This window comes from Haliotis rubra, unplaced genomic scaffold (assembly GCF_003918875.1).
Source record: "Haliotis rubra isolate DU_JTF1 unplaced genomic scaffold, ASM391887v1 Scf1654, whole genome shotgun sequence".
Lineage (NCBI taxonomy): Eukaryota > Metazoa > Mollusca > Gastropoda > Lepetellida > Haliotidae > Haliotis > Haliotis rubra.
Window position 1 is genome coordinate 64,515 of NW_025765619.1, and position 12,704 is coordinate 77,218.

The window sequence follows — 12,704 nt, forward strand, 5'->3', positions numbered from 1 at the left end:
ATTCCGTTTCCACCGTCTACAGGTGGGTTTCTAAATATATCACAACAACTTCGTATACTACTGGAAGCTAGTTGAAATCAGCTGTTCAGACATATCACATTCTACCCAACTGATGTGAAGACCGTTACATGTAATTCAAATTGGTTTAAAAGCACCACAGTTCAAACACTTGCAAATGATCTTTTAAAAAACATGTAAATATTTTTAAAAACAAGCGAGAATGCGGGGGTCGCGGGGTCGAAAATGTATTCTATACATCGGGTGGATGAAATATCTTGTCTTATAAAACATGGGGCAGGTAGGTTATACGAACGAAGAAATGCTAAAAGTCGCAAGAGATCACTGTGATTGATCAATAACTGGTGCTTTAAAATGCACGTGTTTGCCAAGAAAACTAAGTCAGAGCATTAACTACTGTTGTAGGTCAAACTCTAAACGGTAAATTAATCTGTTTCGAAACGTCACACTCACGAAATAAAAGAAGTTGTTATCCATAAAGCTTGTTCAATATTGTACTTCCAAACTTCTGAAATGCCACTCAAAGACGTTAATGTTGTCAGGAACAATTGTAAGTAGTGTTAGGTCATATACCTGATTGGACAAATGCAAACTTTAATATACAATTATAGACTGGTGATGAGGTCAAAACCTGTTTTTATGGACCTGCGAAAAGACATATTGACCGAGGACGAGCATGTTGCTATGTAATTACCGAAAAAAAGCTTCTAAAAACCCAAACATGTCCATTTAGTCAAGAAAAGTAACCATATTTTCGCTACAAACCAATAACGTTATGTCAACAATACTGTGACATATAAACAACAGAATGACGTCAGAGCTTGACGTCAAAATCAGCTTTTAGTAACTCAGGTCAATATGACTTTTGGTCGGACTTGGTTTGGAGACAATATGCTTTTCTGTCGACGGTCACGTGTCCGCCTCTAGAGCAATCAGGTAGCCGGACAAATATGCTTACATAATAATTAAAGTTATATGTTATAACTTCTTACTGAAATAAACACTCAACGAAACGAAAATATGCTTATTTAGGGGTGGGAAAGGGGTGTGGAGTTGCCCCTTTGAACTTACTAACTTTGTGTCTGAGTAGGAGAACAAGAATGTCATGGAAAGTTAACATGCACTGAATATAGTCGCCAGCAGCATGTGCAACACTTCATAACTACACACGAGGTTGCCGATTTATGTTCAGATCTGTTTCCGTGTAGTTAACCAAAGACCGTCCAACTGAAACCCACATGTAGGCCCTCACGTCTGTGTTTCGAACTGCATGTACAGCGGGCTCAGATAGGAATCAATGCACATAACTATCTGATGGTAGGGCCGGTTTCTCATACTTTCTATCAGTAATTAACTTTTCTCTCGAACCCTGGATGACGTTGTTGGAAGAATGTCAGACAGGTTCCGATTTGCTTTATTGCATCTTCAGAACATCGTTTAAAGGCACCGGAGGTGTTGACACAAATAAGAACTATATAAAACTCAATAAAATTAAATATAATTAAACAACTGTAATGTTTTTATATTTGATTTATGTCGAAACCTAGTGAATAAAAGCATTTACGTATATATACTACATTGTGGTCAGCTTCAATTATTCATTTTTCATTTCGTTAAATAATTGTTCCATCTCTTCTGGGGATCATTGTTTGAAATGAAACATGGAATTTGGATGTGCCAGTTGTTTCGATACTTTTGTGGTGACAGGAGTGGGTGCCCTGGGCTTGAATTTTGAATGGAAACTGGATATTATTTTGCTACTGTTGCAAAATAGATGCACTAGTCATTAAGATATAAACTATGAGCCTAACTACTCCAATAAAATAAGTCTTGCATCGTGTGGCAGCAAACATAACACATATTCAGTTCAAGATTAAATACCATTATTCTTGACTATTTCAACATAATGTGTTTTTCAAAATACGATTTGAAGTAATAGTCATCCATTTATATTGATCGCTGAACTATTCTGTTGCATATTTACAATACTTGGAACCAACCAAGTAATATCTCGATAATCAATAAGCGATAATATTCCAATCGCTGAACTATTCTTTTAGTTATCAAATAGGTAATTAGTTGTAGTTATTTTGAAGTTACTCTGATGTACCAGTTAACATGATGGTTGGCATCGCAGAAATCAGTGAATAAATAAGAAATCATACATCTTTGCATTTATTGGAATTACAATCCAGATTCTTACACTGTTATCAAGATGCTTATATTATTAGTTCATGATGTCGTTACATGCAACAGTGGAGTCGTTATCTCCATTGGTAGAGATGTTCTAGCGTACAAGTTGGTTTTAAACAATCCCAACAGTGGAGTCGTTATCTCCAATGGTAGAGATGTTCTAGCGTACAAGTTGGTTTAAAAAAAACCAACAGTGGAGTCGTTATCTCCAATGGTAGAGATGGTCTAGCGTACAAGTTGGTTTTAAACAACCCCAACAGTGGAGTCGTTATCTCCAATGCTAGAGATGTTCTAGCGTACAAGTTGGTTTTAAACAATCCCAACAGTGGAGTCGTTATCTCCAATGGTAGAGATGTTCTAGCGTACAAGTTGGTTTTAAACAGCCCCAACAGTGGAGTCGTTATCTCCAACGGTAGAGATGTTCTAGCGTACAAGTTGGTTTTAAACAACCCAAACAGTGGAGTCGTTATCTCCAATGGTAGAGATGTTCTAGCGTACAAGTTTGTTTTAAACAACCCCAACAGTGGAGTCGTTATCTCCAATGCTAGAGATGTTCTAGCGTACAAGTTGGTTTAAACAACCCCAACAGTGGAGTCGTTATCTCCAATGCTAGAGATGTTCTAGCGTACATGTTGGTTTAAACATGCCCAACAGTGGAGTCGTTATCTCCAATGGTAGAGATGTTCTAGCGTACAAGTTGGTTTTAAACAGCCCCAACAGTGGAGTCGTTATCTCCAATGGTACAGATGTTCTAGCGTACAAGTTTGTTTTAAACAACCCCAACAGTGGAGTCGTTATCTCCAATGCTAGAGATGTTCTAGCGTACAAGTTGGTTTAAACAACCCCAACAGTGGAGTCGTTATCTCCAATGCTAGAGATGTTCTAGCGTACAAGTTGGTTTTAAACAGCCCCAACAGTGGAGTCGTTATCTCCAATGGTAGAGATGTTCTAGCGTACAAGTTGGTTTTAAACAACCCCAACAGTGGAGTCGTTATCTCCAATGCTAGAGATGTTCTAGCGTACAAGTTGGTTTAAACAATCCCAACAGTGGAGCCGTTATCTCCAATGGTAGAGATGTTCTAGCGTACAAGTTGGTTTAAACAACCCCAACAGTGGAGTCGTTATCTCCAATGCTAGAGATGTTCTAGCGTACAAGTTGGTTTTAAACAACCCCAACAGTGGAGTCGTTATCTCCAATGGTAGAGATGTTCTAGCGTACAAGTTTGTTTTAAACAACCCCAACAGTGGAGTCGTTATCTCCAATGCTAGAGATGTTCTAGCGTACAAGTTGGTTTAGACAACCCCAACAGTGGAGTCGTTATCTCCAATGCTAGAGATGTTCTAACAAGTTGGTTTAAACAACCCCAACAGTGGAGTCGTTATCTCCAATGGTAGAGATGTTTGGTTGGTTTAAACAACCCCAACAGTGGAGTCGTTATCTCCAATGGTAGAGATGTTCTAGCGTACAAGTTGGTTTTAAACAGCCCCAACAGTGGAGTCGTTATCTCCAATGGTACAGATGTTCTAGCGTACAAGTTTGTTTTAAACAACCCCAACAGTGGAGTCGTTATCTCCAATGCTAGAGATGTTCTAGCGTACAAGTTGGTTTAAACAACCCCTCAGTAACATACTTTAGGGGAACGTTTCTCTCCACAGACAATCGCTATATGGTTGCACGTTACCAACTGGTGATATCTTTACATACGGTTTTATCAGATGTATCACAGTGACCCAGAGGACACTCTCGATCTGTAATTATGTTGAGTAGTTTGTTGCATGTGCTACTGGTGGAACTGAGGCTGAGGTATGGCGTTATACCGCTGTTTTCAGCTGGAGAGTTTCAGATAGTCTGAGCCAGTGCACATTTTGTTACCGATGTTTGCTTGGCTCTGACAGATGTTAATGCGTGTTTTACATAATCGTACGCGTGGTGATAAACCCGATTTCGCCATGTTTGATAATCTGTTTTATATCGATCGTATATAGTTCAAATGGGTTATCGGCAACGATGGATCGTTGTTTTCATACGCAGGAGTTGAGGTGGAAAGACACGTTTACTGTGAGGTATTTAACTGAATTAGGTACCCGATTGCGATATTATTTGACGAAACATACTCAAGTATTATCCAGTTTCATAGTAGAATATACATTGGAGCAGGAGGTACAAGCAGCCTATTCCCGTTTTATATTTGAGCAATGTTTTCACAGAACGAGTACAAGGCCCTGAGTGAACAATGCAAGAGGTATGCGGTGGAGCTTCTGGATCTGTGTAGGTCTAACGAGGAAGTCATGGCAGCCCTTCACGGGGGATCTAATGTGCGAGATCTCTCAAGAATAAAAAAGGCCATCAAATACGAACAGAAGAAGGTAGATAATATTTCGCATAATTTGTTTACAAACTATTGTGTACTTTTCCTATAGTACAGTTCGCCAACAGCAAGTAGTTTGTCCACATTCGTATTTCACTCTTTTCTTCAACATCATATATTTGCTGGAGAAGTTGAAATATACAATAAGAATCTAAAATGTTTTTATGCTTTTGTCCAATCTGTCATGTTGGTTTCGTTGAGATGACAAAATCACCACCACCAGCATCAGAAGGGTCCTCGGTAGCGATAGATTATTGTTACAACACTCAACTCAAACGCATTTCACTGAACTATTGTTAAAAGAATGTACATGTATGTACCCGTTAGTTTAGGCGTATGGGGTTAAAGTGTTGCATGCAGGATAAGGAAGGCTGTACTCGTGGAGGCCAGAACAGAAGAACACGACCATACAGGACAATATTACAATCATGTCTTTGTCACATAAGCTGCTTCAATATTGATATACATTTGCCAAAGACGATAGAATCATATTCCCACTTTTCGCCCATTTTTTTGCAAAGGTATATATGGGTTGTACAGAAGGATGCTTGTCTTTAACCTACAAGTATCCTACGGGACGTCGTTTTAACAAAAGGATACATGCGACAAACCTGCAGAATATTTGCGCTGCCAACTGCGTGGCACTGCAAATACTATTGTTCATCCTACAATTAAGACAAACCTGAGTGGCACTGCAAATACTAGTGTTCATCCTACAGTTAAGACAACCCTGAGTGGCACTGCAAGTACTAGTGTTCATCCTACAGTTAAGACAACCCTGAGTGGCACTGCAAGTACTAGTGTTCATCCTACAGTTAAGACAACCCTGAGTTGCACTGCAAGTACTAGTGTTCATCCTACAGTTAAGACAACCCTGAGTGGCACTGCAAGTACTAGTGTTCATCCTACAGTTAAGACAACCCTGAGTGGCACTGCAAATACTAGTGTTCATTCTACAGTTAAGACAACCCTGAGTGGCACTGCAAGTACTAGTGTTCGTCCTACAGTTAAGACAACCCTGAATGGCACTGCAAATACTAGTGTTCATCCTACAGTTAAGACACCACAGGATTTTCAGAGAGCTTCACAGTGATATTATTGCAGAATATTTGCGGTCACTGAAAGCTGTGGTAATAAGGTATTGTAGCTTCCGCCATCGCAAATGCGATGGAAGCCATGCCATTTTTAAATTTCCATTCTCTTCCACTGAAATGTACGAACAGAATTTCTAACTTAGATAATGACCATAGAAACAAAATATACACAGACCAAACATTGAGACAAGCAATGACAGATAACATGCTGTTTCAACAGAATCAACTGGTTTCTGTAAACTATGATCATGTGTTGTATTTGTAGTTCATTGCACACGCCAGTTCGCAGGAGCATCTGATGAGCATGTGGTACACTGGCGTGCCGTGGTTCCAGCATCAGCCGGTCATGATGAAGCTGTTCCTGGCACCGCTTGGAATCATGTTCATACCTGTCACAGCCATCGTCTACGTATTCCTGCCCTACTCCAAGGTACCCCCTCAGCAACCTCGGTCAGAGGGTAGCCTTTTTCAGCAAAATGTCCTGTGAATACAATGTTTTGTTCTATGACATTTTTCTTGGAATGGTGATCTATATCAGGGTGTTTCAGATTGGTGAGGTATTGCGGAGCCCTTTCATGAAGTTCATGAACTATATCTGTTCTTACACGGCGTTCCTCATCCTGCTGTTCGTGGCCACCACACTTGAGTCTTCTGACCATGTCGACTTGTTTGAAGGGACAAAGGGTACCGTCAACAGCCTCATCATGTTCTATGTATTAGGTACGATGTGACACAAGCTCACTACTACTACTACTACTACTACTACTACTACTACTACTACTACTACTACAACTAGTGTTAACAGCTGTGGGAGGAAGGTGTGAGAGAATACTTCTCCCAGATCTGTATATGATAACTATGCTCTCTGATATATACAGGCATGTTCTGGGTGGAGTGTAAACAGCTGTGGGAGGAAGGTGTGAGAGAATACTTCTCCCAGATCTGTATATAATAGCCATGCACTCTGTTATATACAGGCATGTTCTGGGCGGAGTGTAAACAGCTGTGGGAGGAAGGTGTGAGAGAATACTTCTCCCAGATCTGTATATGATAACTATGCGCTCTGATATATACAGGCATGTTCTGGGTGGAGTGTAAACAGCTGTGGGAAGAAGGTGTGAGAGAATACTTCTCCCAGATCTGTATATGGTAACCATGCACTCTGTTATATACAGGCATGTTCTGGGCGGAGTGTAAACAGCTGTGGGAGGAAGGTGTGAGAGAATACTTCTCCCAGATCTGTATATGATAACTATGCGCTCTGATATATACAGGCATGTTCTGGGTGGAGTGTAAACAGCTGTGGGAAGAAGGTGTGAGAGTTCTCCCAGATCTGTATATGGTAACCATGCACTCTGTTATATACAGGCATGTTCTGGGCGGAGTGTAAACAGCTGTGGGAGGAAGGTGTGAGAGAATACTTCTTCCAGATCTGTATATAATAGCCATGCACTCTGTTATATACAGGCATGTTCTGGGTGGAGCGTAAACAGCTGTGGGAGGAAAGTGTGAGAGAATACTTCTCCCAGATCTGTATATGATAACTATGCTCTCTGATATATACAGGCATGTTCTGGGTGGAGTGTAAACAGCTGTGGGAGGAAGGTGTGAGAGAATACTTCTCCCAGATCTGTATATAATAGCCATGCACTCTGTTATATACAGGCATGTTCTGGGCGGAGTGTAAACAGCTGTGGGAGGAAGGTGTGAGAGAATACTTCTCCCAGATATGGAACTACATGGACATCATGATGTTGGCTCTGTACACGGCCTCGTATGCGATAGAGGGGGTTATCTACACGAAGGCCAGAGACATTCACACCACCGGTCTGATAACAAGCGAGGGTAGGTGAGCACATGTTGTCAACTTCTTGCAAAATATAACACAATACCAATTCTATCAAATCAAATAAAACGTTTTGTGTCAAATATAAAATTGATAGATATAGTTTCAAATGGCGTGAAGGTAAGATTATCTATATTATTCGATATCATTCAGTGCCTATACACGTTGTATTAATTTGACAACAAGTTGACGTTTAAGAACAAATAGGAACTGAATTATAGATAAGACGATATTTTGCTCCAGAGTCATATTGGTCAAGTGTTTGAGCAGTATGAACCAGTCTGTAAAGGTGACGACATTTTTGTAATATTATCAGTTTTTGTTGAACCCCTCAATGGAAACTGACACAGACTGACACTAATACGGTAAAGGCGTAGCTTTGATCTTCAGCTATTCATGCTTGTCGGTAAGAGGCGATGAACAGTTTCGATTGCTTACAAACCGCCGTCATATAACTGGAATGGTGGTAAGCGCTACTTAAGGCAAATAATAATTACTTAAAGGAAAATACTAGAACATTTCATTAAATGACTGGGTGAAATATAAACTCATCAGAAACATTTTCATCAATTTTTCATGCAAGGTATTTTTATTTATATTTTAATCGCGAAAACAGTTTTTGTCATCTCACCTTCGGCCATTATGCATATTCCGCTGACACCTCACGTGACCTTTTCACTCGTGACGTCATATGTGACTGAAGTCGGCCATATCGCCTAACACCAAGCGCTAGAGTAATGTAAACCGCTTCTTACTGTCTTTGTTTTCACAAATGATAAGATGGTGTATTGTGTTGGGGATGCATGGCGTCACGAAACAATGGAAAGAGCCACCATTTCTTCCGTTTGCCAAATAATAGGCAGATTTATTCAGGAGATTCACAGGATTCACCGGTGTCAATAGGCTTCCTAATGACGTCACGTAATTCCCCGTTTCGCTACGCGCGGGCTTTACAAGCTGCTAAATGGCATAAAATGATTAAAACCTGCAATGCGTTCTAAATGTGCACCTATCCGACAAATGAATAATCTTTATTAAAAAACATAAATATTTGTTTATTACGAAATCAGCCCAGCCAAACGTCCTGATACATGTTACATGTAGAAGGATACACTGACTGACTGAGTTTAATTTTACGCCGCTTTTAGCAATATTCCAGCAATATCACGGCGGGGGACACCAGAAATGGGCTTAACACATTGTGCCCATGTGGGGAATCGAACCCGAGTCTTCGGCGTGACGAGCCAACGCTTTAACCACTAGGCTACCCCACCGCCCCGTGTAGAAGGATACATGTCACATGTAGTAAGATACATGTCACATGTAGTAGGATACATGTCACATGTAGTAGGATACATATGTCGCATGTAGTAGGATACATGTCACATGTAGTAGGATGCATGTCACATTTAGTAGGATACATGTCACATGTAGTAGGATCCAACTGCAAATACGAGTGCGTATTTTCTTTTGCGATTTTACAAACTTTTTGTTCACTTTTCAATCATGGAAGGTGACTTTTAAAATGTTTTTACCCCTTGAAAAAATGTTTGGCGTTGGTATTCACCTTTAAGGCTCGGTTGTTTTCTGATATTTAAGAAAATCATTGTGTTTCTATATTAATGGCCGAGCGTTTGTGTGGGAAAGGCACTTTTACAAGTTCAATATTATGTTAAACGCTTCCAAATTAGTCCCATACACTATAAGAGATGGGTAATATAATTTGTTAAAGCGTTTGCTCGTCACGCCAAAGACCCAATTCCGATTCCAAATTCTGGTTTCCCCAGAAGGATATAATGCTGAACTCATTTATAACATTTCTTCGGGAATCGACAATGTACAACCGAGTTCTGAAATTCGCTGTTCAGTCTACCCTCTCCTTTTCATCGCGCCACCTTCACTGCTAGTGAAACCTCCTTCTCTCTGTCTATTTGTACCATACTATTTTTATGTTGAAATGTTGCACCTTTCTAGACTGGTTTTAGTCATGCGCGATGCAGTAGGCAGCTGCACATATCAGTACCACAGTGCAGGTGTCAGCCTGTTCCTCTCATCGCCTCTCACAGAGTGCACTCGGCGGTGGGAGTAAATACTGTATTTTTCTATTTAGACGAAACTGAAGGCCGCCACATGCTCGACCTGAATCTGATGGCTTCTGATCACCCCGGGAAAATCCGTCTTGCAGGCTTAACATGATGTTTAGGCGTTTGTTATTTTACAACCCGTTTTAATCAAGTTCATTATGTTTTAGATGACAGTATCCCAAACCCTCAGATACTGTCCAAGGTCCTCTTTTCCGTTGCCAATGTGCTGAGCTTCGCCAGAATTGCCTATATCCTCCCGGCCAGCGAGACGTTTGGCCAGCTTCAGATCTCATATGGCAGGATGTTGCAGGATGTGGGCAAGTTCATCTTCATCTACTTCACCGTCATGATCGCCTTCATCTGTGGGCTAACCAGTCTCTACAGCTTAAGTCAGAACAAGCATTTTTCAAAGTAAGCACCCGTGTCTGTTTAGACGGGGCCCCATATATACCATGTGCCTGAACAGAAAAGGTCCCATATACCATGTGCTGAAACATAGTAGGTCCAATATACCATGTGCCGAAACATTGTAGGTCCAATATACCATGTGTCAAAACATAGTAGGTCCAATATTCCATGTGTCAAAACATAGTAGGTCCAATATACCATGTTCCGAAACATAGTAGGTCCAATATACCATGTGCCGAAACATAGAAGGTCCAATATACCATGTGCCGAAACATAGTAGGTCCAATATACCATGTTCCGAAACAAAGTAGGTCCAATATACCATGTGCCGAAACATAGTAGGTCCAATATACCATGTGTCAAAACATAGTAGGTCCAATATACCATGTGTCAAAACATAGTAGGTCCAATATACCATGTGTCAAAACATAGTAGGTCCAATATACCATGTACCGAAACATAGTAGGTCCAATATACCATGTGTCAAAACATAGTAGGTCCAATATACCATGTGCCGAAACGTAGTAGGTCTAATATACCATGTTCCGAAGTATAGTAGGTCTAATATACCCTGTGTCGGAGCAGAATAGGTCCAATATACCATGTGCCGAAACATATAAGGTCTAATATACCATGTTCCGAAACATTGTAGGTCCAATATACCATGCGTCGGAGCAGAATAGGTCCAATATACCATGTGCCGAATCATAGTAGGTCCAATATACCATGTGTCGGAGCAGAATAGGTTTAATATACCATGTGAAGAAACATAGTATATCCAATATACCATGCGGCGGAGCAGAAAAGGTCCAATATACCATGTTCCGAAGCATAGTAGGTCCAATATACCATGTGCCAAAACATAGTAGGTCTAATATACCATGTGCCAAAACATAGTAGGTCCAATATACCATGTGCCAAAACATAGAAGGTCTAATATACCATGTGCCAAAACATAGTAGGTCTAATATACCATGTGTCAAAACATAGTAGGTCCAATATACCATGTGCCAAAACATAGTAGGTCCAATATACCATGTGCCGAAACATAGTAGGTCCAATATACCATGTGCCGAAACGTAGTAGGTCCAATATACCATGTGCCGAAACGTAGTAGGTCCAATATACCATGTGCCGAAACATAGTAGGTCTAATATACCATGTTCCGAAACATAGTAGGTCCAATATACCATGTGTCAAAACATAGTAGGTCTAATATACCATGTGTCGGAGCAGAATAGGTCCAATATACCATGTGCCGAAACATAGTAGGTCTAATATACCATGTGCCGAAACATATAAGGTCTAATATACCATGTGCCGAAACATAGTAGGTCCAAAATATCATATGCGGAGCAGAATAGGTCCAATATACCACGTGACGAAACATAGTAGGTCCAATATACCATGCGTCGGAGCAGAATAGGTCCAATATACCATGTGCCGAATCTTAGTAGGTACAATATACTATGTGCCAAAACAGAGTAGGTCCAATATATCGTGTCGGAGCGGAAAAGGTCCAATATATCATGTGTCGGAGCAGAACAGGTCCAATATACATTGTCCATCAACGTTTATCACGTTGAAATTGGTGATAAACGTCTGAGATGATTTTCATGAACAGAATTACGTTCACTTGAAAATTTAGGAAACTATACATGGAAATAAAAACAAAACTTGTTGATCAAGTCCTTGACCCGTCTGCTTGTCCATCAGCAGACACATAGTGAAATTTCATGAAGACAAACATAAAATGTGTTTACCACATGCCCGAGTGCTTACCATATTCTGTGAGAAAGACTCCACTTAACTTCGCCTACGCAACCAATATTGCCAAATCGGATATCTTCTACTTCGACCAGAAACCTTTATGTTGGGGCGAATACAATCGTTTAGCACGGACACAATCCAGAAATCTGTTTCATGCAAACCCAGAGAGATCGTTTATGGGGCATTTGCTTCTACTATTACATATTGTATCTGTCTGTATAAACACACAAGCTGCATACATGTGGCACGGCTTGTTTATACAGAGAGGAACACCAAATATCGCTGACACGTGTAGCTCCCGTGTGCGGATAACACCTCTGGGCAACTCACATGGCAAACGTTAAACATGGAGGCGTGGGGGTTCACGCAGTGTGTTCGCCTCTATGCCTAATTTATGCAATTCGAGAGGAAAATCATTGTTATTTTGTAGCCGCAATCCAAGTAAATGTAGCGCCTTTAATAACACACCAGTCTGACTGAAGACGACTCTCATGGGCGCAAGAACGGCCATTTGCTCGCTCCTATAAGCGTTCAAATCAATGTTAAACACAGTCAATTACTGTTCAATTCCACGTACAAATTTTGACTTGATGTCAAAAGCTTTCCATTTGTGTATTGTCTATCTATCATGCTCTACAGGCATGTGTTGTCTGTCTGTAATGCTCTGCTGGCATGTATTGTCTATCTATAATACTCTACGGGCGTGTATTATCTATCTATAATGCTCTACTGGCGTGTACTGTCTATCTAAAATGCTCTACAGGCGTGTACTGTCTATCTACAATGCTCTACAGGCGTGTATTGTCTATCTACAATGCTTTACAGGCATGTGTTGTCTATTTATAATGCTCTACTGGCATGTATTGTCTATCTACAATGCTCTCCTGGCATGTATTGTTTATCTACAATGCTTTACAGGGGT

General features: G+C 40.5%; 1 protein-coding gene across 1 annotated transcript in view; it reads left to right on the forward strand.

Moving 5' to 3' along the window:
* LOC124272048 (short transient receptor potential channel 3-like) overlaps nucleotides 1-12,704 on the forward strand; it is a 41,421-nt gene that overhangs the window by 9,024 nt on the left and 19,693 nt on the right. The window contains exons 3-10 of the mRNA XM_046707187.1: nucleotides 4,420-4,578; nucleotides 5,940-6,104; nucleotides 6,223-6,394; nucleotides 6,652-6,717; nucleotides 6,850-6,915; nucleotides 7,043-7,108; nucleotides 7,340-7,519; nucleotides 9,772-10,015. Of these exons, the coding sequence (XP_046563143.1) occupies nucleotides 4,420-4,578; nucleotides 5,940-6,104; nucleotides 6,223-6,394; nucleotides 6,652-6,717; nucleotides 6,850-6,915; nucleotides 7,043-7,108; nucleotides 7,340-7,519; nucleotides 9,772-10,015 (1,118 nt within the window). The remainder of the gene's footprint in view (nucleotides 1-4,419; nucleotides 4,579-5,939; nucleotides 6,105-6,222; nucleotides 6,395-6,651; nucleotides 6,718-6,849; nucleotides 6,916-7,042; nucleotides 7,109-7,339; nucleotides 7,520-9,771; nucleotides 10,016-12,704) is intronic.